This window comes from Poromitra crassiceps (genome assembly GCF_964638095.1).
Source record: "Poromitra crassiceps genome assembly, chromosome: 11".
Classification (NCBI taxonomy): Eukaryota; Metazoa; Chordata; class Actinopteri; order Beryciformes; family Melamphaidae; genus Poromitra; species Poromitra crassiceps.
In genome coordinates, this window is record NC_139643.1 from 42,343,133 (window position 1) to 42,368,578 (window position 25,446).

At 45.6% G+C, this 25,446-nt stretch overlaps 1 protein-coding gene across 1 annotated transcript in view; it reads left to right on the forward strand.

Moving 5' to 3' along the window:
* The window catches only part of ripor2 (RHO family interacting cell polarization regulator 2), a gene marked incomplete at its 5' end in the record, with an annotated part of 77,807 nt that extends 55,832 nt beyond the window's left edge, over positions 1-21,975 (forward strand). Inside the window, 16 exon segments of the mRNA XM_083646216.1 lie at positions 7,633-7,782; positions 8,498-8,561; positions 9,532-9,575; positions 9,836-9,961; positions 10,457-10,605; positions 12,190-12,319; positions 13,530-14,264; positions 14,548-14,723; positions 14,832-14,994; positions 15,106-15,238; positions 15,633-15,794; positions 16,209-16,394; positions 16,790-16,992; positions 17,134-17,217; positions 18,262-18,352; positions 19,080-21,975. Of these exon segments, the coding sequence (XP_083502342.1) occupies positions 7,633-7,782; positions 8,498-8,561; positions 9,532-9,575; positions 9,836-9,961; positions 10,457-10,605; positions 12,190-12,319; positions 13,530-14,264; positions 14,548-14,723; positions 14,832-14,994; positions 15,106-15,238; positions 15,633-15,794; positions 16,209-16,394; positions 16,790-16,992; positions 17,134-17,217; positions 18,262-18,352; positions 19,080-19,180 (2,697 nt within the window). The 3' untranslated portion in view covers positions 19,181-21,975.
* Positions 21,976-25,446: the final 3,471 nt, after the last annotated feature.

Consider the following 25,446-nt stretch of genomic DNA (forward strand, 5'->3'; position numbering starts at 1 on the left):
GTGTGTGTGTGTGCGTCTTTGTCAGAGTTTTCGCTCAGGCATAGGTGTGTCTTTGTGCGGGACAGCTGCCGTGAGCGACGACTTAACAATCATCTATCAGCAAGGAGAGTGTGTGTGTGTGTGTGTGTGTGTGAGTGTGTGAGTGTGACAGTGAGTGTGTGTGTGAGTGTGTGAGTGTGAGAGTGTGTGTGTGTCTCACACACATCAGCCTGGTCTTTTGTTCCTGTATGTGCTGCTGGTTGCCTGCAGATGTCCAAGGTATAATTGGCACTCATGGAGGGAGCAGGTGGCACAATACAACCCCTATGATGATGTCCTGTATGGAGAAGTGTGTGTGTGTGTGTGTGTGTGTGTGTGTGTGTGTGTGTGTGTGTGTGTGTGTGTGTGTGTGTGTGTGTGTGTGTGTGTGTGTGTGTGCGCGCGCACGCACACGTGTGAGTGTGTTGGCCACTGGTGTCAGCAGGGCATCATTAAAGAGATGACTGAGGCCATGTTTAGACGACAACAGTCTCTGCAGAAAACAGCAAACTGGCGTTGCGTTCTCACATTTTATTTTGCGTTTATACACAGCGTTTGTGATAACGATTTGCGTGCAGACTGAAGCCGCAAAAAACTCAGAACAGTGTCAAGTGAGCCAGAATAACATTGAAACTTCCGGTTAAAACCTTCACAATAATGGCAATTCAATAAACTAATAGCCTTATTGATGCATGTTGCAACGTTTTTTTGTGTGTGTGAGCCGAAATACACAGAAGACATATAGAACACAGACAACTCAAGTCCATTTTAACCCGTAGTGAGTCCACAGTTGTGTTTTTTTATTTACCCAGTTATAAATTACAGCTTTTATTTTGAAGGTAAAATGCCTAGCTTCCTCTATTCTGTCTATTTCTAACCGGCTTGATTTAGCTTTGTGGGATTAATGGATTAATGAATTTTCCACGCGATAGAGTGACACAGAAGTCACGAATGGTAATAAACTGCTCCAGATTGGATTACAGAATAAAAACCCAGTAGGCTAAAGCCCCGTAAAAAAGACCTGTTTTCTTTGCAGCACAATTGGGACTTGAGGAAATGCATCGCGGTGAGTTGTCTTCACTTATTTAATGTGAGAGTGATTAATAGGCTATGTGCGACGTTAGTAGCGGGCACTTAACGCAGATTATGTGTTTTAACTAATCGTTATGTTTGTTGAATACATTGCGATTCATTGTGCCTGTGGCATAAAGCTGTAATGGGCAATGTTCACTGCTTGTCTGTCATTGTCTTCCATGGCGAAGGGGGGGCTGTCTCATCACCTGAATTGCGAATTTTTCACTTTTTTGCATTTTCACGGCCCAATAACGCCATTCCCGTCTAAAAGGAAGGCACTAAGATGAGAATAGTCCCGTGTGTGTGTGTGTGTGTGTGTGTGTGTGTGTGTGTGTGTGTGTGTGTGTGTGTGTGTGTGTTTACCATGTGTCAGATTCAGTCAAAAAAGAGTTTGAGTGTTTCGCATGTGATTATTTTTAATATAGGGGCTTTTTGCTTTGCCCAATGCTAATCTTGCCACCAATGCACACACACACACACAGTTCCCCAGAGAGGGGCCTGTGTGTTTGATGTGGCCCGCCTGTTTTAATCTCCTTATAATCACTCTGCCCCTGGCGGAAAGTGTGTGTGTGTGTGTGTGTGTGTGTGTGTGTGTGTGTGTGTGCGTGCGTGCGCTTTATCCTACGATCCAGGATAATGGCCATATCTTAAGAGGATTCCCTCCATATCAGATTCTCTGCTCACATCCACAATCCCCTCTGTTTAAAGTCAGATATAGAGCAGATACAGAAGTCGTCATTGAAGCCTCCCAGTCATACTTGGTAAAACAGCACAGTTCCCTCCAACACCTGCTTCAAACTTCCAAACAAACATAATTCATATTTAACAAACAGATCTGCTCTAAAATGCGCATTTCATCCTTCATAAATTTGAAGTTTGATTCCCCAACAAAGACTTTCCCATAATCCCTCACTGGGGCTTTGAGCCAGGCCATTGTTATGATCCCACTGAGTTGTAATGAACACAGAGGCCTTCAGTTAGAGGACATATTTAAATGTAGCATCTCTCACCATGTGGCAGACTGACTGTTTACAGCAGCGTGACATTATTTACATGTCACTCCAGCTTTGTTTTTCAGTGAAATAACCCTTTAAAGGAGCATATTGGTGCCTCATACTTGACATTGTGAAGGCTCGCAAATATCATGGAAAAAGGTACAAGTGTCCTTTTTGGGTGAAAACTCTATATTTCTAGTGTCACTTTCATGCCAGTAATCATTATGTCGTTTTATGTGTCACATTTGTCGAGAAATAAATATGGATATCGTTTTGGAATCAACTTGTTCGTATACAGTAGAAAGTCACTGCTAACAACTGGAGAAGAGAATGTGATGCTGGGCACAGTCATTGGACAAAAAAAGATAACACCCCATTAATTATGTTTGGAAGGATATTTCCGGTGTGTATTTACTCGCGCGTTAGTCAACAAAAGCACCAAACGCTAGGATGATGATCCACGCTTCTCAAGCCTGATTTATGGAGTAGCGCTGCTGTGTCTTTTGTTTGCTAATGTAATTGTGGGTGGCCTGGTTAGATCCATCTGAGCAAGCTCCTCCTAAAAAAGACAAAAGACAGACAGGATTACACACACAGTCAGGAAGATCTCCACAGGGGGGCGTGTGCCAGGCTCTTTGTGTGTGTGTGTGTGTGTGTGTGTGTGTGTGTGTGTGTGTGTGTGTGTGAGACATGTGTTTGCATCAGCTGCGCTCTCTTTCTGTGTGTGTGTGTGTGTGTGTGTGTGTGTGTGTCTCCAGGGGAGGGTGTTAGCTGTGTACCATCAGCCCACAGCATGCATTGTTTCCTCTTTCTGTTGCCCAAGCTGTCCTCTCCATGTGTGTGTGTGCGTGTGTGCGTGTGTGTGTGTGTGTGTGTGTGTGTGTGTGTGTGTGCGCGCGTGTGTCTTTGTGCGTGCGTGCGTGTGTGTGCGTGTGTGTTTAATTTCCTGGGGTGAAATGGCCCCAGGCAGACACAGTAATATGCTGATGGCTGTTCTCTGGAGTGGGCGGGGCTTGGCTGACCTTCAGAAGGACGTTTCCTCGAAGGCAACATAAGGCCATTGTAATTAAGCACAGAAAATGGCCTAATTAGTCAGATAATGATGTGATTACTGATCGCTTCACAAGAACTATGGCCGTTCATAAGCCCCGATTTATAGAGGCCCATACCTGCCAACACCTATTTTAACCCTTTCTCCTGCTGTGCTCATTTATCTCGTTACTCTCCCAATTTCATAGTTACATGAAAAAGTTATACAAATGCCTGTAACGGTCTTAGTTTTAAAGCCAGAGTGATTGGTATCATATGAAACTAGAGAACCAAGCCATCCAGTGGGTACAAACCATGTCATGCTAGCCTCAAGCTATCTGACTCTAAATGGCTTCTATGGATATCAACAAGTCTTCCCTTTACAGATGGGGCAGCATTTTTTGATAGGATAGCGGGAGCATTTTTCAACAAGGCAGCATAACAACGGATAAAGATCACAGAACAACGGATAAAGATCACATCATGGACGGAGTTTCGACGACATTTGCCGATACCCCAGAAAATCTCCCTCATTCTCATAGTCTAATGAGGCCCATTTTCATTAGGAGGCACAACATTTCCTTCATAATAATAGCTCATTGAGATACATTGAGTACCACAACATAATGTCTTAGCCCAATCAGTGCCAACAGTTAAAGGCCCATTATGTCAGATTTTTGCCCACTAGATGTCACACTGGAGCAAGTAACGTCAAAACGTAAACACAAACATTCTATAAAACACATAGGCACGCCTTCCCATGCCACCGTAAACACTCGCATTGCTCTGGTATCTGCTATCTACACTATGCAACCCCAGACACTCGTGTGCCATCGAGGCATGCAGAGCGAGCCACACAGCCGACATACCGCACTGTAAACGTTAACAAAGGCCAGGAAACACACCGTCTCAAACCGAGATACAAACCAAGACTAACCTGATTCTCACAGCCATGGCCGCTTTATTTTCCCAATCACAGTCACAGCTTGATCCAGTATTTGCTGTCAAGCCTCGCTGGGTCACTCTGTCCATTTATAAACGCGGGGAAGACCAAAACCCACAGAAACGCAGCAGGAGCCCCGGACCGCCGCTGTTTTCACAACACGGAGAGGGGGCGTGGCTTCTTTTACTGCTCTGAACATTCTAACTCGTCTGTCTCGCTAGATATATACTAGTGTTTTGCGGGCATGTAGTAGGGTTGAATAACGCATTTGGTGCCTTTAACATGGTGTTTCTATGGCAGTATATTAGATTCATAGATTAGATTCAAGTTTATTATTTGTCCCCGAAGGGCAATTTGTGTGCAAGGGTCAAGCGAGCGGTCTACTATATTCGCGCGATTAAGTCAAGTTTTTTTCCCCATTCACTTGAATGGGGTTTCAAGTGCATACATTTATACATTTCCCCTATACAGTATGTCAATTGCATTGCTCAAGTTTTCTCTTGTTTCTTTGTAAACAAACATTTAAAAAAAACTGTCTGTTGTTTGTCCTGTGCCAACCCATAGCAATCAGAGAGCTGAGAATACCAGTTGTGGTTTGGGGGGCATTTTACAGCTGGCAGCGCTCAGCTGCTGCTGCTGCACCACCACCACACACCGCAGGCAGACAGACAAACAGACAGGCAGACAGACAGACAGACAGACAGACAGGCAGGCAGACAGACAGGCAGGCAGACAGGCAGACAGACAGACAGATAGGCAGACAGGCAGGCAGACAGACAGACAGGCAGGCAGACAGGGCCAGGTTCCAGTCAGGGGAGTGGAGAGAGTCGGGCGGCCTGGGATGGTTTAGCTGGGCGAGGCTGGTTTGAGCTGGAGTCAGTGGGATGGGGGGAATTGCACTTTTTTGGTGTGTGTGCGCGCGTGTGTGCTGTACTCGCAACCGCAAAAGTCATTATCACATGATCATAAGGCTACATCTCTAGCCAGTAGCTATGCCTTTACCCATCCTCCTTATAGGAATATCCCACCATAAAATACGCTGCCGTTTCTCTTGCTATCACTCCTCTTTTATCATCAAACCTCTCATACACTCATGCTTCAGGGTGCCCACCCACCACCACAGTATAAGCATGTTTCCATACACATATAATATACAAGCACTCTCACTTAATGTGGTCTCAATAAGTATACTGTTAAATCATACCGTACTCACACCACACACACACACACACACACACACACACACACACACACACACACACACACACACACACTCAGTGTAACTGTTAACCCATTGAGCAGCATTTGCGTGTATATCCCTCATTTGTGTGTGTATCCCCTTCGCGGTCTTAAAGGGATACGCACACAAATGCTGCATCAGGTATCAATGGGTTAAGACGACAGTTGCCAGAATGGCCCATTTTCTCCTGCTTCTCTCTAATGAGTGTCATAAAGAGCTCCAGGCATACGTAAAGATGTCAGCGCTCGTCAGGCAAGTCGCAATATTTCCCTTTGATGAGGCAAAGCAGAGGTGTGTGGTTGTGTGTGTGTGGTTGTGTGTGTGTGTGGTTGTGTGTGTCAAGCCAAGAAGACAGAAAATTAGACAGGCGGGACTCAGAAAGTAATCTGGATTATTGGTGGATTGTGAGTCGGCAAACGCAGACTGGTTCAGCCAGTTAAGGACGGTTGGTGGAAAGTTGATCTAATTTGAATTCAGTTTTGTGACTTGATTGAGTTGATTCTGATGCAAAGACAACTTGAGGTTCAGCTAATTTGGGACTATTTTTGGATTTTGTGTTGAGGTTGACACTAAGACGTAATCATTTAAAAAATAAACTTTATTCCTCACACTTTTCAAAGAGTTACAAAGTGCTGTATAATTATGTAATAAAACAATACGAAAACAAACGCAGTAGACAAACAAAAATGTCAGACATTAATATCCTTTAAAAGTTGATGTTGCCGAAGGCTCTTCAAGCAGAACATCTTGGCCCACCCACCTTGCGTTTTAGAGAAACTTTATTTCTAACAGTCTCATATAGCACTGTCAACAGGTCACAACATTATCTTAGTGTGTCGTGATGATTTAATTCCAGACGAGTCTCCTGAATTTCAGCGCACAGTAAGAGAGCAGGATTGCGATGGAATAGTTCCCGCTCCCCGTGGGTTTGGGGTCAGATGTACTGGCAGTGCAAACTGAACTCGGGCAGCCATCTCCAAATAAGCTCTAAACGCTGTCTGTTGGGAACATCCCACCAGACTGCTCTGCTGCATGCATGTGGATCTGTCAGCTCAGTCCTCTCTCCTCTCCTCCTCTCTTTCTGTGTGCCTCCCTCCTCTCTCTCTCTCATTCCTCCAGTCTCCCTTTATCATTCTACTTTTTTCCCCATTCGCTCTCTCTTGCTCTACCTTTCCATCAGTGTTTCATAGAGAGCCAAAGTGAACGTCACTTCCTGCTTCAGCATGGTACCCGAGATTTTCATCCGCCATTTATTTTCCCATAGACATTTCGTAAAATGCTTGTAAAAATAGTTTGACTTGGTCAAACCAAACGGTTCAGCTATATTTAGAAACAGGAGAGACCACATAACATTTCACTCAGACCAAAACGTTAAAAAGAATTGCAGATTTAAACCAAATATTTTTTCAATGTTGTTGTTTTTTAAGTTTTTGTCCGAGTGAAATATTCGATGGTCTTTCCTGATTCTAAATATAGCTGAATCGCTTGGTTTGACTAAGTAAAACCATTTTTATAAGCATTTTACGAAATGTCTATGGGAAAATAAATGGCGGATGAACATCTCTGGTACTGTACCATGCTGAAGCAGGAAGTGACGTTCACTTTGGCTCTCTATTGAGTTTGTCCTCAGTTTCTCTCCTCCCTGCCCTGTTTTCACCTTTCGTCCCACCCCCTCCCTCCTCTCCTTGACAGCCTCTTCTGCCTCTCAGCTGGTCTTCTCTCCAGACGCACTTCACACGATTATCCTAGATCATATCTCAGTGGATGTATACCTGCCTGCCTGGCTGCTTACATCGAAATGAATGAGTCTGAACATGCTACGGCGTCATCTCAGTCTCTGGGTCAGGCTCTTCTTTGACCCTGCAGTCTGGGTTCAGTTTAGCCAGGCTAGGTTCAGTTAGAGTCGGATCTGTGTTCTCGTTGAAAACCAGTAGACAAAGGTAATATCCGTTCCTGAATATACAGCACTTTCGAGCCTGAAGTTGGGTTGGATATAGGGCACCTCTGAAAGAATTGCATTGCGATGTGGGCACACCCGGAATCATTTAGATGGCATCATTGGTAGATGTCTGTGGAAGTTAGTTTCTTTCCCTGGGTTGTTTTGATGCGATGTATGGATGGAGGGTGTCATGTCACACTTCAAAGCATGCTTGATGGGGTGTGTTTGTGCACAATGTGAAAGTGTGTGTGTGTGTGTGTGTGTGTGTGTGTGTGTGTGTGTGTGCGTGCGTGTGTGTGCGCGCGTGCGTGCGTGCGTGCGAGGAGGCTCCTGTATCAAAGATCAAAGTTTGAGAAGTTTGTGGCAGTAACCGTGTGTGTGTGTGTGTGTGCAGGTGGATGAGCTGTACGAGGCGTTCTGCATCCAGAGTCGTCTGAGGGATGGAGCCAGCCGGATGAAGCAGGCCTTCTCCTCCTCTCCCTCCACCAAGGGCACCAAGGAGAGCATCGCCGAGGTCAACCGCCGCTACAAGGAGTACACAGAGGTGCTGATGCACAGCTACATTATTACAGTTTGGGATGGGATTTTTTCATTCTTTTTAATTTTTTATTGTTGTTTTCATTATTTCAATCTCAATTCCATTTTAGTCTCGTTTTCAGTGTGGGTTCCGTCATTTTAGTTTCTTTTATGATTTACTTTCAGTTTTGTATTTTTGGTTGGTGATGAACAGTACTGTATAATGCTGATTAAGTTCAGAACAGGTATTTTGTATATGCAACAGACAACACAAACAATAAATCATCAAGTATTTTTAAATGCTGTTTACATTGATTTGTCAGTTAGCCTTCAGTATATTATCCAAAAACGAATCTGAACATTGATAAACAGACATTACTCGTAGCACTTGAAGCTTAAATACATGACACACACTTGCGCACACACTGCTTACAGTAACACTGTGATTTGTGGACACAGACATGTAAAGACACACACTTAGAGAATGGCCTTTAACTTCCCATGTAAAACACACACACACACACACACACACACACACACACACACCTCTGTCATCACACACACACACACACACACACACACACACACACACACACCTGTCGTCAGCGGCCTCAGGCTGTCCATGCTTCTGCTCACAGTTTTGACTGTAGGGATGACATGATTGTTATTGTCCCTCTTGTCTCGTGTGACTAAGTGACTTAAGTGCTGTTTACCTGAACGTGTTGCGTCTCTCTCCTGTCCAGAACATGAGCGCGTTCGAGAGCGAACTGGAGAACCTGCTGGGGGAGTTCCACATCAAAATGAAAGGTGAGAGAGGAAGGAGAAGGAAAGTAGAACTCTCAAAAACGGACTCGCTCACTAATTCACACATAGATTTGTGAAAAGAAAAAGCATCAATTCTCTCATGTTTAAAAAATAATGTTTTGTTGAACAGAGAACACTGAGAACAGCAGTCTGATGATCAAGTACCCAGCGTTGTATTTATCATCATATTCGCCCAGTAATAATCAGTGAATATAGGGGATATTCAGAGCGTCACCACACTCTGATTATGAGATCATCACTGTGTGGAAGGGTGGATTAGTGAATAGAGATTCACAGATTTGGTCTCATGCCACAGCCAGTATGTCCATGCCCTATCCTGTCACCCAGTGTAAATTAATCTATATTAAGAGTGACAGTTAAAGGAACACTCCGCCCATTTTCAACCAGCTTTGTATCATTAGAACATCAGTAGTATATCAGAAAACTGTAAACGGTTTTGAAGTCTGTCATTTAATTTGACAGTTATTGAGTGTTAAAGTGTGGACCAGTGACATCACTGGTCCACACTAACTCAAATTAATAACTCATTAACTCAAATCAACTCTCAATAACTGTCAAACTATTCATCATTCATCTAGTTTGACAGTTATTGAGAGTTGATTTGAGTTAATGAGTTATTAATTTGAGTTAGTGTGGACCAGTGATGTCACTGGTCCACACTTTAACACTCAATAACTGTCAAATTAAATGACAGACTTCAAAACCGTTTACAGTTTTCTGTTATACTACTGATGTTCTAATGATACAAAGCTGGTTGAAAATGGGCAGAGTGTTCCTTTAAACACTTAACAGAGTTGCTTGACTTTCTTGAGAATGATTAGCCATGAGGGCGTGGCTTCGGAGGTCTGGAGCCAGGCTAAGTGTAAGGTGCTTAACCCACATCATATCAGGTTCTTCTTTCTTCCCCATTTCCTGTCTGAATATGTTTCCATCTGTTTCCTCTCTCTCCCAGGTCTGGCGGGCTTTGCAAGACTCTGTCCTGGAGACCAGTATGAGGTGAGTTGGTTTCCCCTATTTATAACCGTGTCATCAGGAAAACTTTCACCGGAACTTTAAAACGGCTTTACATTCAGCTTGGCGTCCCATCTGTGAAATTGTACAACAGCGTTTGCTCAGATGAGTTTCATGCATCAGGACATATATGCCAAAAGTTCATTCAACATTTTCAATCGCAATAAGGAATTTTAAGGTTTCCGGGTGACTGTAATTGTGACTCTCACTTCTTCGTCTTCTCGTTCCTCTCCTCGCTCCTTCAGGTGTTCATGAGGTACGGGCGTCAGCGGTGGAAGCTGAAGGGGAAGATTGAAGTGAACTCCAGACAGAGTTGGGATGGAGAGGAGATGGTCTTCATGCCCCTCATCACTGACCTCATCAACATCAAGGTACTGACACTGCTGCGCTGTGGAACACCTGGACAGCCCAACTTTTGTGCCAAGAGCCTTGTGTAGATTGTGGTCTAACTGCAGTGTAAATGAAACCGCAACACATCAGCAGTGAGTTTTCATCACCCAGTTTGGATTGCGTAAATTCACTCATACATTATATGCCATAGCCTTAGGGCTGGGCGATATGGTTGAAATCAATATCACAATAATCACAAGGAGTTTTCCCTATGGTTATATACGATATGGTGCATATATGCAGAATTACATTAATGAATCAAATACATTTTCATCTCATTGAACCAAATGGTAATGTTAGGTGTGATGTCAAACAGAAATATTCCTTGCGTACTTCATTTAGTCATTCAGTTTAGTACTTCATTTAGTCACTTCATTAGTCTTCATCAGTTTTTAAGTAAAATTTGCTTGGAATGAACCTTTTCTAGACCTGAGTCTAGAAAAGACCTTTATCGACTGTGTCTGTGGTCCAATCAGGTGACGGAGCTGAAGGGCCTGGCCACTCACATGCTGGTGGGCAGCGTGATCTGTGAGACCAAGGAGCTGTTCACCGCCATGCCTCAGGTGGTGGCAGTGGACGTCAACGACCTGGGGACCATCAAACTCAACCTGGAGGTCACATGGTTGTAAGTACACCACTAGCGTTTGACCTTTTTATGCTTTTGATGTTATTCATCTAGTAGTGTTTTATTCTTATAGATTGTCAGTTAGTTACTTTTTAATCCATGAAGGGAAACTGGAATGTCATCAGCAGGATAATAAAATGGATGAAGAGATAATACAAAAATATGAAAAAGCAATAAATAAATATCAATAAACCCATGCACCTCTGGGAGGTTGACATCATATATTGATATTGTGACCTATTTTAACTCATTAAGTGCCATAGACGACCTAACTCGTCTTACATAATCCAACGCTTAAGTGCCAAGGACGGACTAACTCGTCTTACATAAAGATTTTTTTTTTTTGACAGTGGGACATCAATCAACCCCTTTTACATCTTCGAGTTAACTATTTGGAGCAAGAGCATGTGTGTAATCTATTTTACCGACCACTAAGTGGCGACAGAGACCGAGAGAAGTCACAGCCACGGGACCCAAAAGCCACAAAAGCAGCCGCCTCCCGCGGCACACAGAACGGACAGAGATCCCTTCCCCCCAGAGCCGCGCAGCAACGCGCGAACACACACACACACACACACACACACACACACACACACACACACACACACACACACACACACACACACACACACCGCGGAAGCAAGCCATTCAAGGAAATGGCGACGCGATTTTACAGTAATCCATTTCAGACTCGTCTTGCCCGACAGGCAAGCAGGCAGGCAGGCACGCAGACAGACAGGCAGGCAGCACAACGCGCTTCTGACACGCCCGCTGAAGCCAGGAGGAAGGAGGAGAAGACACACGGAGGGAGGAGTTTGAATGAGAGGGGTGTTTCCTGTTGTTATGGAGGAAATTACTGTTCAAAACTATTGTTTAGAATGTCTGACGGTCTTACTGATGCCAAAAATGAATGGTTAAAGTGACTGTTTCACAAAAAGCCATTTATCTCTGAATAAATTTCCAGACGCTGAAACCATGCTGTACTCAACGGCTAATATCTACATAACTACTAACTCTGCAAACTAACTCTTTTAGACAGAGAAAGCACACATTCTATTAGTTATTTTTAGATGATTGATGTTCATGAATTCTTAACAGAAAAGAATCCTCGGCTGTTCTAAAATGAGCCAGAATCGTCAAAAACACCCCTGGCACAACTTACCTACAGGAATGAAAACATGGCTGGCATTCAATGTGTTAATGGTGATAGAAAAAAAGCAGTTTGATTATAAAATGCCCACAATAATATTAATCATCATATTCACTAATCAGTTACCTATTTGGAGCATTGATGATATCATCACTGGGTAGCGAGGTGGTGATGCTGGGTGTAGCTATTAATCCCTGTATGTCGGTATCAAAATGTGTCCACCAGCGAACCTCTACCTGCTGTCAGTATCTGTTGCAATCCACTGCCTGCTTAACTAGTGCTTTCACGCCATCTGCTGGCGCAAGACGCTCATTACATCGGCCAATACATTTTTCTAATAAAATAATTTCCACTCGTGATTTAGCACAAATAGATGAAGGAAATCACTTTTACAGCAGGTCGGTTCTCATTCTGTCTCTTCCCCCCCGACCCAGTCCCTTCGATGTAGAGGACCTGACCCTGTCCTCCAGCAACGTGAGCAAGGCCACGGCGCTCCAGAGACGGGTGTCCATCTACAGCCAGGGCACCCCGGAGACCCCCACCTTCCAGGACACCTCCTTCTTTGTGAGTCCAACACAAACGCATCGTTTTACTGCATTGCGCTGGTGGGGGGGACAGTGGTTTCATATTAGTCCTTAGCGCTTTCTTACCACAGCAACTAGTTAATACTTAGTCCCATCATGCCACCGTAATCCCTGCACCCTTACCTCAGTATTGTCTGCACCATATGAAACTTTGATCATGGGTCCCAAAGTTTGCACACGTCTCTCTGTTGATGCCTCGTGTGTATGTGTGAGCAACGCCGGTGCCGCCCCCTAAACTAACCCTCCCCCATTCCCTCCAATGTCCTCCCCTTTACATCTCCACGTCCAAATCCCTGTCCCACTCTACCTATGCATTGACTCTTCCTATACCTCACCTTCGACCCTCATCCGAACACCCCCCACACCCTGTCCCATTCGCTTGCCTGCGTTGTGTAAAGAAGTGGCGGCCACATCCCGTGGAGCGGCAGCGCCTCTCCTTCCTGCACGTGCTCCGAGACACCCTGCTGGAGAAGCTCCGGCGCAGTCGCTCGTTTGGCGACCTGGCCGCGCTCCGGCCAAGGCCCAAATCCAGTCTGGAGGTCTATGTGAGTGCGTTGTGCTGTGCCCCGTCCCCCTCCTCACCTGACTCCTTCAACCCATGTGCTCCCCCGCCCCCCTCCTTCACTTACATGATGGGGATTCACCCCTCTGCTGTGTGGACACACTTGGGTGTGTCCGGTCCCTCTCTGTGGGCTGCAGTGTGCCATGTGTGGCTGTGCTTTTCCTGTTGATCTGCATGGAGTGCTCCGTCTGTTTTGTTGTTGTTCATCTGTTCAGATTGACCTGTGTGTAATTCTATCTTGGTTGAGTAGAATTTGAGATAAGAAGGTAGAATTCAAAAATAAAGTGGAGTTTGAGGGTAGAGGTCTCTCTGCTGTCTCTCTGTCACTTCACTTGTATTCCTTCTCTTGCATTTCCTTTCCTGGCCTAAATGCATCGGTTTCAGACTCTCTTATCTCTATCGTATAGACCCTTTTCATGGGGGCCATTTTGTGTCGAAAAGGCAGAATAAACACAGGTGCAAGCAAAGCACTAATGAGGGTTTACAAATTCCAATCATAGAAGTTGGAAACCCTCATTAGTGTTTTGCTTGCACCTGTGTTTACCCTGCCTTTTCGACACAAAATGGCCCCCGTGAGAAGGGTCTATTATTCTATCACACACGTTGACTCCCCTGTCTCTCTCCTCAGTCCACCTTACCGGATGATATCTTTGAGAACGGCGGCTGTGGCATGGCAGAGTGCAAGCGTCTCTCCTTCACCTTCTCTGACACCTCCGGCTCCGGCTCCACGCCCAGCCCCAGCCCCGCCCCCAGCACCCACTCCCCGAGCCAGTCCAACCCGGAGATCACCGTCACACCCCCAGAGACAGACCCAACGCCTCCGAACTTTCCAACGAGAGAGGACTCCATCGCAGAGGAAGATGTGGTGGAGGAACAGGAGGAGGAGGAGGAGGAGGACGGGGAGACGGGTAGCAGAGGAAGCCGGGGCAGCGGCGCCAGCCTCGCCAGCGATGAAGTCGAGGCGGCGGAAGACTCTGAGTGGGAACGCACGGAGTCCCAGCGAAATTCTGGCTCCAACTGTGGTTCGGCCGCCCCGTCCCTGTGCTCTGACAGCCACCTCTCCACCGTGGCGCCCGAGGACGTTTTCCTGGACCACGCCGACGAGCTGAAGCCCGTGGAGCTGGACACGGAGGAGGCGGGCAGCCTCACCAAGCAGCTGGTCAGGAGGCTGACTTCCTCTGAGATTGTCCCGCAGAGCGGGGGCAGCCTGAGCTGGGCAGGGGAGGGGAGCAGGGCCTTCCTGGAGAGCAGCCTGGAGGAAGCCATCCAGAGCCTCCTGATGCGGTTGGAGGCGCTGACTCAGCGCTGTCGCGAGCTGCAGGACCTGGAGCAGGAAGTGATGCGCCTGGAGGACCTGCTCAAGGTGAGTCGAGCCCCACATGCATCGCGTGTCTGATATCAGGGTGCTGTTTTTTCCGAGATGAATGCCAAATTACCATAATGTGATGACGTAATACATAAGGTGGGAGATAACCTAAAAAACGTTCTGCGAGTTTAGAACTGATTCAGATGCCATAAGATCTGGCAACAAGTAATGCAGGCCCCATAGAAGGGACCATGGCAGGATGATTTTTGTAGGGTTGAAGAATTATAAACATGCTCTGTCTTCCCTCCTACCTTCCCTGCTCCCTCCCTCCCCTCCACAGTGTCGTCTCCCGGGCCACAGGAGTCGCTCGTCCAGCCTCAGTCTGACGGTGGAGAGCGCCCTGGAGAGCTTCGACTTCCTCAACACCTCCGACTTCGACGACGAGGACACAGGAGACGATAACGCCGTCCCCCCACAGGGGTCTCCTTTTTTCGACATGGACGGAGACAGAATCGGGTGAGCGTGGGAATAATATTGCCACATCATTATAGAGTTCATAGAGATGATAGTTCTGTGTTTTGCTGCTGCCCCTTGGTGGTGACTGTGGGTATGTGCGTGTCTCAGTAGCCAGCATCCAGAGGCCCAGGGCCACCTGAGCGAAGCCCTGACGGAGGACACCGGGGTGGGCAACAGCGTAGCTGGAAGCCCCCTGCCACTCACCACTGGGAACGAGAACCTGGACGTGGCTATCGTCATCCACCTGCAGTACTGCGAACACCTCATCCAGGTACAGCTCCTTCTCATCTTTCTACTGAGGAAGTTTCAAATGTGTGGTTTTTTTGGTATAAATTGATAACATGACAGACCATAATTTCCTTGTTTGTTTGTGTAATGGCAGTTGTTGACCAGTGGCGTGGGTGCGTGGCAGCGTCGAGGTTTGCTCCACAAACTGGCAGGCCAGACCCAGCTGTTAGAAGAGCTAGGAGAGATCACTGTGGACCGACTGGGAGCCATCACATCTGCTGCTGACGGTAAGTTCCAACACTTGAGAACTAGATTAGCACTAGTTACTGTACATGTGTATGTAATAAAACAGAAAAGCTATTTTTCCGTTCTATCACTCGAAATTCAGTAATAGTCAAATAACATTTATCTACCCGGGAGAGATGGCGAGGGGTGTAGAATATGTGATTTGATTTGATTTGATTTATTTATGGATTAAAGAAAATCCAAAGGATAACATGTTAAAGTGAAACACATGTTTCCAACATGGTCCTAAGATGGTAAAAGACAAACATAACATGTACCGCTGCATGTACAAATGGGTATTAACAGCTTTTAACAGCTGTAGGATTTTAGCTACAGTATATGATTTGATTGATAAATAATCTTCATATTTTGTCCTCTGTCTCCCTTGTCTCTCAGTTCTCCCGGGGCTGGCGGAGCGCCCAGGGCTGCTGACTCTGTGGTCAGACTGCAGCGGGTCACCAGGACTTTTCCACACCACACTGGACCGGGTGTTCAAACACATGAACCATCACTCCGGTGCCGCGCTGCAGGAGAGGCACCCACACACCGCTGACACAAGTAGGGACAGGATCTGCCTCGTCCCCCCCCTAACCTGACACTGCCAGATGGGGGCGGTATTGTTTTCACAAACCGCACATCCGTGTCTTGTGAACACAATACCGCCCCCGTCTGGCAGAGTCAGGTTATTCCCCCTTCAATGACTGCTGGGGGTGGAATTTAGTTTTTCAATCATTTGGCAAAGACAGCGAGATGAAATGTATTGAGTTCCCATTGGCTAGAAATCATTCTCTCGGTTGTAGACGGCTTTACAGATGTTTGCCACATTTACAGTCCAGTGCAAAGATCCTATACAAATATGCATCACTGGGCATCAGATTTACAGAGGAGATGGAAAAGTGTGCATCGTTTGTTTGGTATTCCACATGCTAGGGTTTGTATGCACAGTAACCTCTCCTCTCCTCTTCCCTCCAGTGATTGGAGTGGTAGTGGGTGAGATGGTGGACAGGAGTGACCTGGTGGCTGCAGCGGTGCTCTCTCCCAGTCCTCCTTCGTCTGCGCTGTCCCAGGACGTCCTGACCGTGTTCCAGTTCCACAGCTACATCCTGCAGCATGACGTACAGGACATGGAGACGCACCTGCTGCATCTGGCCAGAGAGGGTGAGGAACTATGTGCTTTACCGGTGGATCATTTTTGGATAATGAGTGAAACGTTGTAGTGTCAGTGTCTCGCATTCAACCAGCCAGTCAGTCAGTCAGTCAGCTCCGTACATGTTTATTTTGTTGTCATACTGTCGGCTACTGCCTGTCAAAAGGCTCACGGAAACAGACCTGACGTCGTTTGGTGGAGATACTTGCTTTTAACTACGCGCTCGCATGTGCATGTTGGCTGCAGGCCCTGACGTACTTTTCCTGCATCCTTTTGGAGCGTACGCGAACGCATGGCCAACAGCACTCCGGACAACCTTCAGCCAATGGCTCCACCTAATTGCCCTGTCCTGTCCCACGTTTTAGATTCTGACCGGTGTGTGTCTGTCCTCCTGTCCCATTCTCAGAGGTGTTTGCAGCGGCCCTGAGCGGTGGGAATTGTGCTCGGTGTCTAGCAGAGCTGGATGAGGTGTGCGTGACGTCCCTGTGGCCGAGAAATGGCACCCTGAAGGCCCTGGCCTCCCTGCTCACCGCCGAGGACCCGCAGGTCAACAAGGCAGCAGCTGACTACCTCTCCTCCGCAGCCTCGCACGCCCCCTTCAGGACAAAGGTGGGTGGTGCTGAAGAAAGGGGGTTGTTGTTTTATGAGAGAGATATCAGTGTGTGTGTGTGTAAGGAAGCAAACCCCATTTCAACCAGTCTGCTCTGACGACACGGCCGTGTTTGACTGTTTGACTGTGTGTGTCTACAGGCCGTGGAGTGCTACACCCAGGCGCTGTCGGAGGCTGGAGGTCAGAGCCAGAGAGCTGCCTGCTCAGCGCTGAGCTGTCTGCAGGTCAGTGGGCCGAGCCTTGCTGTCGTGACCCTGATAGGATTTGGCACGGTTCCAGGCGCCGGTGGCGTTCCTCGAAGCGACGTTTCTCTCTTAAGCCGCGTGCCCTTTTATAACGAGATTGTTCTCAATGGTTGGATAACTCTCTTTGACAGAAGGCCAGAGGCTGAGGCAAAGAGAGTTGTTCAACTGAAGCGTGTTTCTATCCCTACTAGTTTGTTATGGTGGAGTATCACTCTGAAACAACTACTAATTCAGCACGCAGTCCTCTGAGAGATGAGTCACTTTTCAGGCGTGATGCCAAAATATCTGTTGATGATATGATCGGATTGGTTTTTGTGTTATGGACTACGAATCCTAGGGATTTGGCACTGAGTAATTGAAAGGTTATAGTCCATACATGTGAAAAGAAATAAACAATTGGACTATTCAATTATTTATGCTTTCTCAGCTGATATCTCTAAGGATCTTTAGGGGCTGTTCAGACAGGACGTGTGTATTCCAGATCAGAACGCTTTGGAAATCATGTCGAGAGCGCTTCCAGCGCGCACAGACCACCACAGCCACGGAGCGTTTTTCTTTTTTCTTTTTTTTCCCCCTGCCATGGCACGCGGTACGGGTCAGGGCACAATATGGTCACATGGACGGTACCCAGCTAGTTTCATCTGTTTGTTGTTGTTGATAGTTCGCACTGTAAACATGAAAGCCAGATTATTGCCAATTCTGGCAGCAGCAGAGTTTGAAGACCCCCCCCTGGCAGGAGCAGGGGTAGGAGGAGTGACTGACGAGCAGCGCGCTTTTCCTCCAAATGCTGAACTTTTTTCAGCTTGAGACGCCCAGAGTGCTCCGCCCAAAAACACTGGGCGCCAAGAGCACTTAAAATGCCAGGTGCGGTCCTTGAAAGAGGAGCGCACCTGGCGCATCCTTACCATAGAGAATGAATTGCAGAAAGGTGCTGGCTTCTGAAATACACACGTCCTGTGTGAACAGCCCCTTACTCACCTTGTGGCTGTCTGTCTGTCTGTCTGTCCGTCTCTCTCTCTGCAGGCAGTAGAGAGTATCAGGGCCGTGGTAGCGCTGTGTGATTCAGCTGATGAGGAGCTACGCCATGTAGCGATAGAAACCCTGCTCACATTCGGTGAGTAACGGATTCATGGCAAACAAATTAGCCTATGAAATGTCCCACTGTTCTTGTTGTTCTTCTGCAAATCTTCAGTTTAGTTTTGTCTAATTTGCATTTCATACACAGATGCCACAATATACTTACACACGATATACACTGTAAAATATGAAAAGGAAAATATTATTATTTTACTGTCTTATTTTATGTATTTTTGTTTCTGTTGGAATGGGACTGGGTTGTGGGGAGGCAAATGAGGGTAGATGTGTTGGTTGTGATGTTTCAATGTAAAAAAAAAAAGAAAGAAAGAAAATTACACTGGTTATTGTATTGTAACGCCAATGCTCCCTGCTCAAAAATAAATATTATTAAAAAATATATATATGAAAAGGAACTGGAAAAAAAAATTGGAGCATGTATAATAAATACCCAGACAAATTATTTGCCTGGTATTTTATTCAGGTTTCTTTCAGATTTGATTAGTGAATAGGTTATTGTTTTGGTAAATCATTCATCATACTGTAGCTCTCCACTTTATGCTGTTAATGATATGCTACGGACACCATCACAGTTTGAGTCCTAGTAGGATATTTGTCTACACAGAAAACAGCTTGCGGCTAGCTGTGCCTCTTGGCTTCGGTGAGGCGCATTGGCAACACTGGCAAGCCGTCGTAGGCAAACTGAGGGGCAAATGTCAAGATGTCTTCAAGCATTTTTTAGATGAACTCTTGTGTTTGTGTGTTAGGTGAGGAGGGGCGGCTGGCATATGAGCAGCTGGACACCGTGCCGGGAGAAATGATCCGACTGGGCACGCGGCGAGGCAACGCCGTCACCACCGCCTTCTGAGCCACCGTGCTGCCGAGAACATCCGCGATTACATCCACCCATCACCCCCCATCCACCGAGGGCAGCACCGCCCCTCATCCTAACCTCACCCCTCCTGGCACAGCGCACAGGTCGTTACAGGAAGCGATCGTTGATCTTAACCTCTTTGATCGCGGGGGGGAGGCGCACCGCACGGACATCACCAACAGGACATTTGATCACGCCGGTTGACACTGCCTCCTAAAAGGAACGAACACCAAACAATTGTCTTAACCACAAAAAGACACACAACTCTTTCTCACTCACACACACACACACACACACACACACACACACACCTTCCCCCGACTCCTCACTCCCCAACTGAGCACGTTCCTGCACTCCCCCACCTCCCCCACACACACACACACACACACACACCGCTCCCTGCTTTCTGAGCCAGGCAGACAGGCGACAGTGAGTCTAACTGCAGAGCATGAATTTGACTGGACACCAACACCTCTGAAAGCTGCTCCAAAGACTGGAAACTGGAAGAACCTGAGCAGAGCATCTCCACCCTACACACAACCACTATCATAAAGCCATCCGCCACTGCACACAACACACACTGTCACTATGATTATTCAGCCAGTAATTCTCATCTTGATTGTTACAGTGTCAGTTGTGTTACCGAATATCCTAATTATAAGCTTTGTATAATCACAGTTTATGTTTTAGTTGGTGGTTTTGCATTCGCGTATGTTTTCTGCCGCTTTTTGAAATGTTTTGCACTGTTGCGGGCTTGTAAATATGGCATTTTACATGGCCGGTGTAACGTATGTGGATGTATTCAAACTGGATTTTTAAGTTCCATTTTCTAGTGCGTTCCATTTGAGTTTCAGGGATTCACAGGGCAGTTTTCCTGCTTTCTGGTTGAAAAATGTGTGTTCGTGGCATGGAGGACCATTATTAAAAGTGAGGTTACTGTTCTGCCATCAGTTAACAGTCTTAGATTGTAACCTCAGCTATCAGTGGAGGAGAAGAAAAACTGATGACCAGAGGTAAAACAGGTCGGCACAACCCCCTAGGTTCACTCACAGGTCACTTGCTCAGCAGTTCATCTGAGCGGTTGACTTGTCTCATCTTTGCAGTTTGACAAGTGCAATTTTTCTGTACATACATAATGTTGTTCCTTTGCACCCAGCTGACATGAGAAGGCATTTGATGAAGTCACTTTTGACCATCAAGAGCCTTGATAAGGTCAGGCAGGCCGGTTCTACAAATACACTCTTTTGTAAATGTATTTTTTCCTATTACTTTCTAGGTACGGATGCAGATCCAGAGTGAGGTTTTTGATGGTGAGAATGCACTTTCTCCTTAACTGTACAGAGAGGATCCTGTGGGAAGACTAGAGGTGTCAGTGTGGCCTCAGTTCAGGCTAGTGAGCCGTGAGCTAATAGCAGAATTAGACATTTAGCTTTGATCATGACTAGCTGCAGGATAAAGTGTCTTGCTTGGTACTTGTTGGGTCAGCTTTCTTTCCCTGCATCCTAACCTGTAATATATGTGGGGGAAACTGGAACGCAACCCGAGCTAAGAGTCAAATTCCAACCTTGCCCATTGTAACTGTACTACTGAGTCTGGTGCTAGTGCACAACCGCAAAAAAAATCACGTTCACTCACCTTATTTATTGTTTATTTACACATTGTGATTCTAATATTCTTTGGAGTTCTACTTTATCACGTAATAGTGCAGATGATCTTGCTTTCTGTAAATGAACTGTATATTTATGTTCTATTTTGGATCAGGTCTAGTATTTGAAATATTGTTTATAGTTTAAAAAAGGCCTCAAAGTTAATACCATGCAAATGATCCCGTTTAACTTGAATTGGAGTTTATTTTTGAATGGTTTATATTAGATGGGTGATTATTTTGGAGAAGATTGTGATACAAGATTTGCTAATAGTATTATAGATTTCTTTTCCCTAAAAGGTCCCAACCATGATGGGACAGTATATATTAGAAATATTACTTTATTACTCACCATAACCAAAGGAAAAAAATGAATTTTTAAATTATCTTTTTAATAAGAATCCATCATCCATCAAGAAGAATGTATTCTGAACACTATTTGCATTTTGGCCAGAATACTCAGACTTACCTTTCGAAGCACAACTTAAAAATACGACAAACCCAATGTTGTGAATTCACAACACCCAATAACATTGGAATCTTGTGTAACATTACATTTGGTTCTAATTGCACAGTCCAAAAGCCATATTGATTAAAAACAAGTGGTAATATTTTTGTGAAATATGTATTTTTTTCTTTTGTAAAGCTGTAAATGTGTGAAAGTTGTTACTAAAAACTGAAGATGGCAGTTAGTTTATTTTAATTTTTTCGTATGCTGGGGTTTAGCCTTGTGCAAAACATGGTCTCTATTTTAAGTAACAATTACTTTTTATTTGGCATCTCCCATGATGTGAATAGCACTGCAGTATTCTGGTATATCTGTTTCATCCACTCATCCAATGTCTTTGTTAACCTTTTGAGTGAGCTGCTTTCTTTGTACAAAATACCTGTTGACCAGTGTTACAAGTTGATCTGTTGGCTCAGTTCAATTCCAAATCATCAGATGGTGCAAGTTGGCAAAATGTGTGCATATTGATTATTTAGAAATCATTTTCTTTTTGAAGCCAGACATTGGTTTTAAGAATAACTTACAATTGCTGAAATTTGGGATTGAATTTTCCACATCTATGGTCAATAGCTTCAGTACTGATTGCATTAGTTGCATACTACTTTTCTCCATCTTGGTTAGCAGTATTTCCTCTGCTCATCAAAAGTTGCAATAAAGTTTATTTTTGCATAATTATGAAAATACTTTGTGGTTTAATGAATGATGGGTTAAAAATTGAAATCATTCAGATTTCCAAACAGTCACTCAAGACCAATGTTTGAGGGTTTTGTCAGTGTGTTTAGAATAAAGAAAACTTCATCTCAAGAAGTTCATAGAAGTAAATAACTTTTCCAGGATTTATTAAGGCAAATTATATTAAAGCTTTTACCATGGTCGACGTCTAGTTTCCAAAGGGAACTTGGCATCAAACACAAAATTCAAGATTGTTAACATGGATTTATGACATCACAGTGGGACAGAGAAACAGACAGAGCCCCAGCTCCCATTTATATACTGATGATGATGATGAAGAACATTGATGGATGAAACTGGAGTGAGAGTAGAGGGACAGAATGTAGGGAAACTTGTAACATAAATGATGCCAACCCCCATAAAACACCACAGAAGAAGAAGAAAAAGAACTAAGATTGACTTATCATGCATCATCAGTATATAAATGGGAGCTGGGGCTCTGTGTCTCTGTCCCACTATGTCATAAATCCCACTGTGACATCATCAGTGATGTCATAAATCCCACTGTGACATCATCAGTGATATCGCCTGAGGACAGGCGTGGGGCGTTTCGGGGCAGACATGCTGAGGTGGGGCCTCGCGGACAGCGCCCAGTGTGAATGTGGGGACCCATCACAGACTGCGGAGCACATAATGAATAGCTGCCCAAAACACCGGCCGTCTGGCTCGCCTCAACGGAGCTGAAAGTCTAAGAGCAAACGCCAGAAGAAGAAGAAGTGATATCAAATCCCAGTGATGTGTGACATCATCAGTGATGTCATAAATCCCACTGTGACATCATCAGTGATCAGTGATGTCACAAAAAAAGAAGTGGGAGTCTGATCCCCGTCTTCAGCCATGGACAGCTGTATGTTGCCAGCTCCAGGACACGTGATCCAGCAGCTGCAGGGTGGGCGGGTGTAGCCTAGGTAAACCCAGCCCCCACGTGACCTGCTCTCTCAGTTCCCAGTCACTAGCACATAGTGACTGAGAACAGGTCTGAGAGCAGGTCACGTGGGGGATGGGTTTACCCAGGCTAGGGCGGGTGAGCCTAGAAATCGAGCGCGGCAAAATTATCGTACAAATAAGATAATTATCGTACACATCGTACATTTGCCCGACGTGCCCGATTATGCAGTCCGCCCCTGGTTAGAACCCTAACCTAGACTGAATTTCAATCATGGAAGACCAAAAGGCATAGGTAGACACCCCCTGCTGTCATACCCCTCAGCCCAAATGACGTCACTAAATGACGTCACCATCTCCGACGTCACCTTCTCTATGACGTCACCTTTGCAGGGTGACGTCAGTTGCCCAAATGACGTCAGTTATGACATCATAAATGCCCTTCTCCTGGTACTATATAAAGCCCCCATCACCACAGCTTAAATCACACTTGTGCAGTCATCACTCACCTTGTGTCAGCATCCCGCATTCATCAAGCTTCACTCAGTCCATCATCATGTCTGAGTCTGAAAACGAGCAGCAGCTTCAGAGGGTCAACGCCGCCGAGGAAGGCCTCCAGAGCGCGATCAACGTCCCGACCATCCCAGGGCAAACCTCCGATCCCCAGGCTTCATCTTCAGGCGTCACAAAGGACGCTCCTCACACCAGGGGCCGCAGCCGGTGAGTTGTGTGCCGTTTATATGCGGCTGCAGACTGCAGCCAAGTACGTTACATCTTGCCTCCGAGGTGGTTTCACTGTGCAGTCCCTCTCTTCTCTTGGCTGTCTGCTTATAGCGTTCGAGTGTCACGTGACCGTTGAACCGAGGCGAACATTCACTGAAGTATAAATGCAACACTTTATTTTTCGTCTGCGACCATGTGCTGAGCGACACTTTCTAAGTATAAATTAAGCTTAACCCATCCCCTTCATACTGCTGTTTTTTTGGCGAGGAATTTTAGCTAAGAGAACATTCAGTGCCTGAAATCTGCTTCTGCTCCAGTGATCTTTTGAACCCTTTCTTCAAGAGCACCTACGTTTTTCTCCTTGAGACACCAAGATCACTCCTTTGAGCACACCACCGCCTCTGTTCACTATCCGTTTTCTTTGTTGGCTGGGCTGTAGGCACAGCTCCATACACTGCTGTGCCCAGATGATGCATTAGACTTTGAAAGGACATTTAGTCTTGTTTAAAGTTTTTTGAAGTAAAAAAAAAAAAAAAAAAAAAATCAATTTATAAAATTTTGAGAAGGCTAATTCCCACTTCATATTCATCCAGACTCAAAAAGCTCAAAACCTTTGCATTACGTGTACCACTGTGCAGGCTGGACGAGGCCTATAAGAAGCTCAAAGAGCTGGTGCCATGTTGCGGACCTGAGGAAGACGACATCCTTGAGGGGACCCTGAAATTCCTCCAATGCTTTCAAAACCAGGATCTAATACAGGCTGGTTATTACATCTCAGTGGTCTAATACAGGCTGGTTATTACATCTCAGTGGTCTAATACAGGCTGGTTATGACATCTCAGTGGTCTAATACAGGCTGGTTATGACATCTCAGTGGTCTAATACAGGCTGGTTATTACATCTCCTCAGTGGTCTAATACAGGCTAAATACAGGCTGGTTATTACATCTCCTCAGTGGTCTAATACAGGCTGGTTATGACATCTCAGTGGTCTAATACAGGCTGGTTATTACATCTCAGTGGTCTAATACAGGCTGGTTATGACATCTCAGTGGTCTAATACAGGCTGGTTATTACATCTCCTCAGTGGTCTAATACAGGCTGGTTATTACATCTCCTCAGTGGTCTAATACAGGCTGGTTGTTACATCTCCTCAGTGGTCTAATACAGGCTGGTTATTACATCTCCTCAGTGGTCTAATACAGGCTGGTTATTACATCTCCTCAGTGGTCTAATACAGGCTGGTTATTACATCTCCTCAGTGGTCTAATACAGGCTGGTTATTACATCTCCTCAGTGGTCTAATACAGGCTGGTTATTACATCTCCTCAGTGGTCTAATACAGGCTGGTTATTACATCTCCTCAGTGGTCTAATACAGGCTGGTTATTACATCTCCTCAGTGGTCTAATACAGGCTGGTTATTACATCTCCTCAGTGGTCTAATACAGGCTGGTTATTACATCTCCTCAGTGGTCTAATACAGGCTGGTTATTACATCTCCTCAGTGGTCTAATACAGGCTGGTTATTACATCTCCTCAGTGGTCTAATACAGGCCTGGTTATTACATCTCCTCAGTGGTCTAATACAGGCCTGGTTATTACATCTCCTCAGTGGTCTAATACAGGCCTGGTTATTACATCTCCTCAGTGGTCTAATACAGGCTGGTTATTACATCTCAGAGGGCAAACACGTTGAGGGGCTATTATTACTGTACAAATGGAATGTGTTCTCATTCAGCTGTGGCAGAGGTCAGGGTTATTTGTCC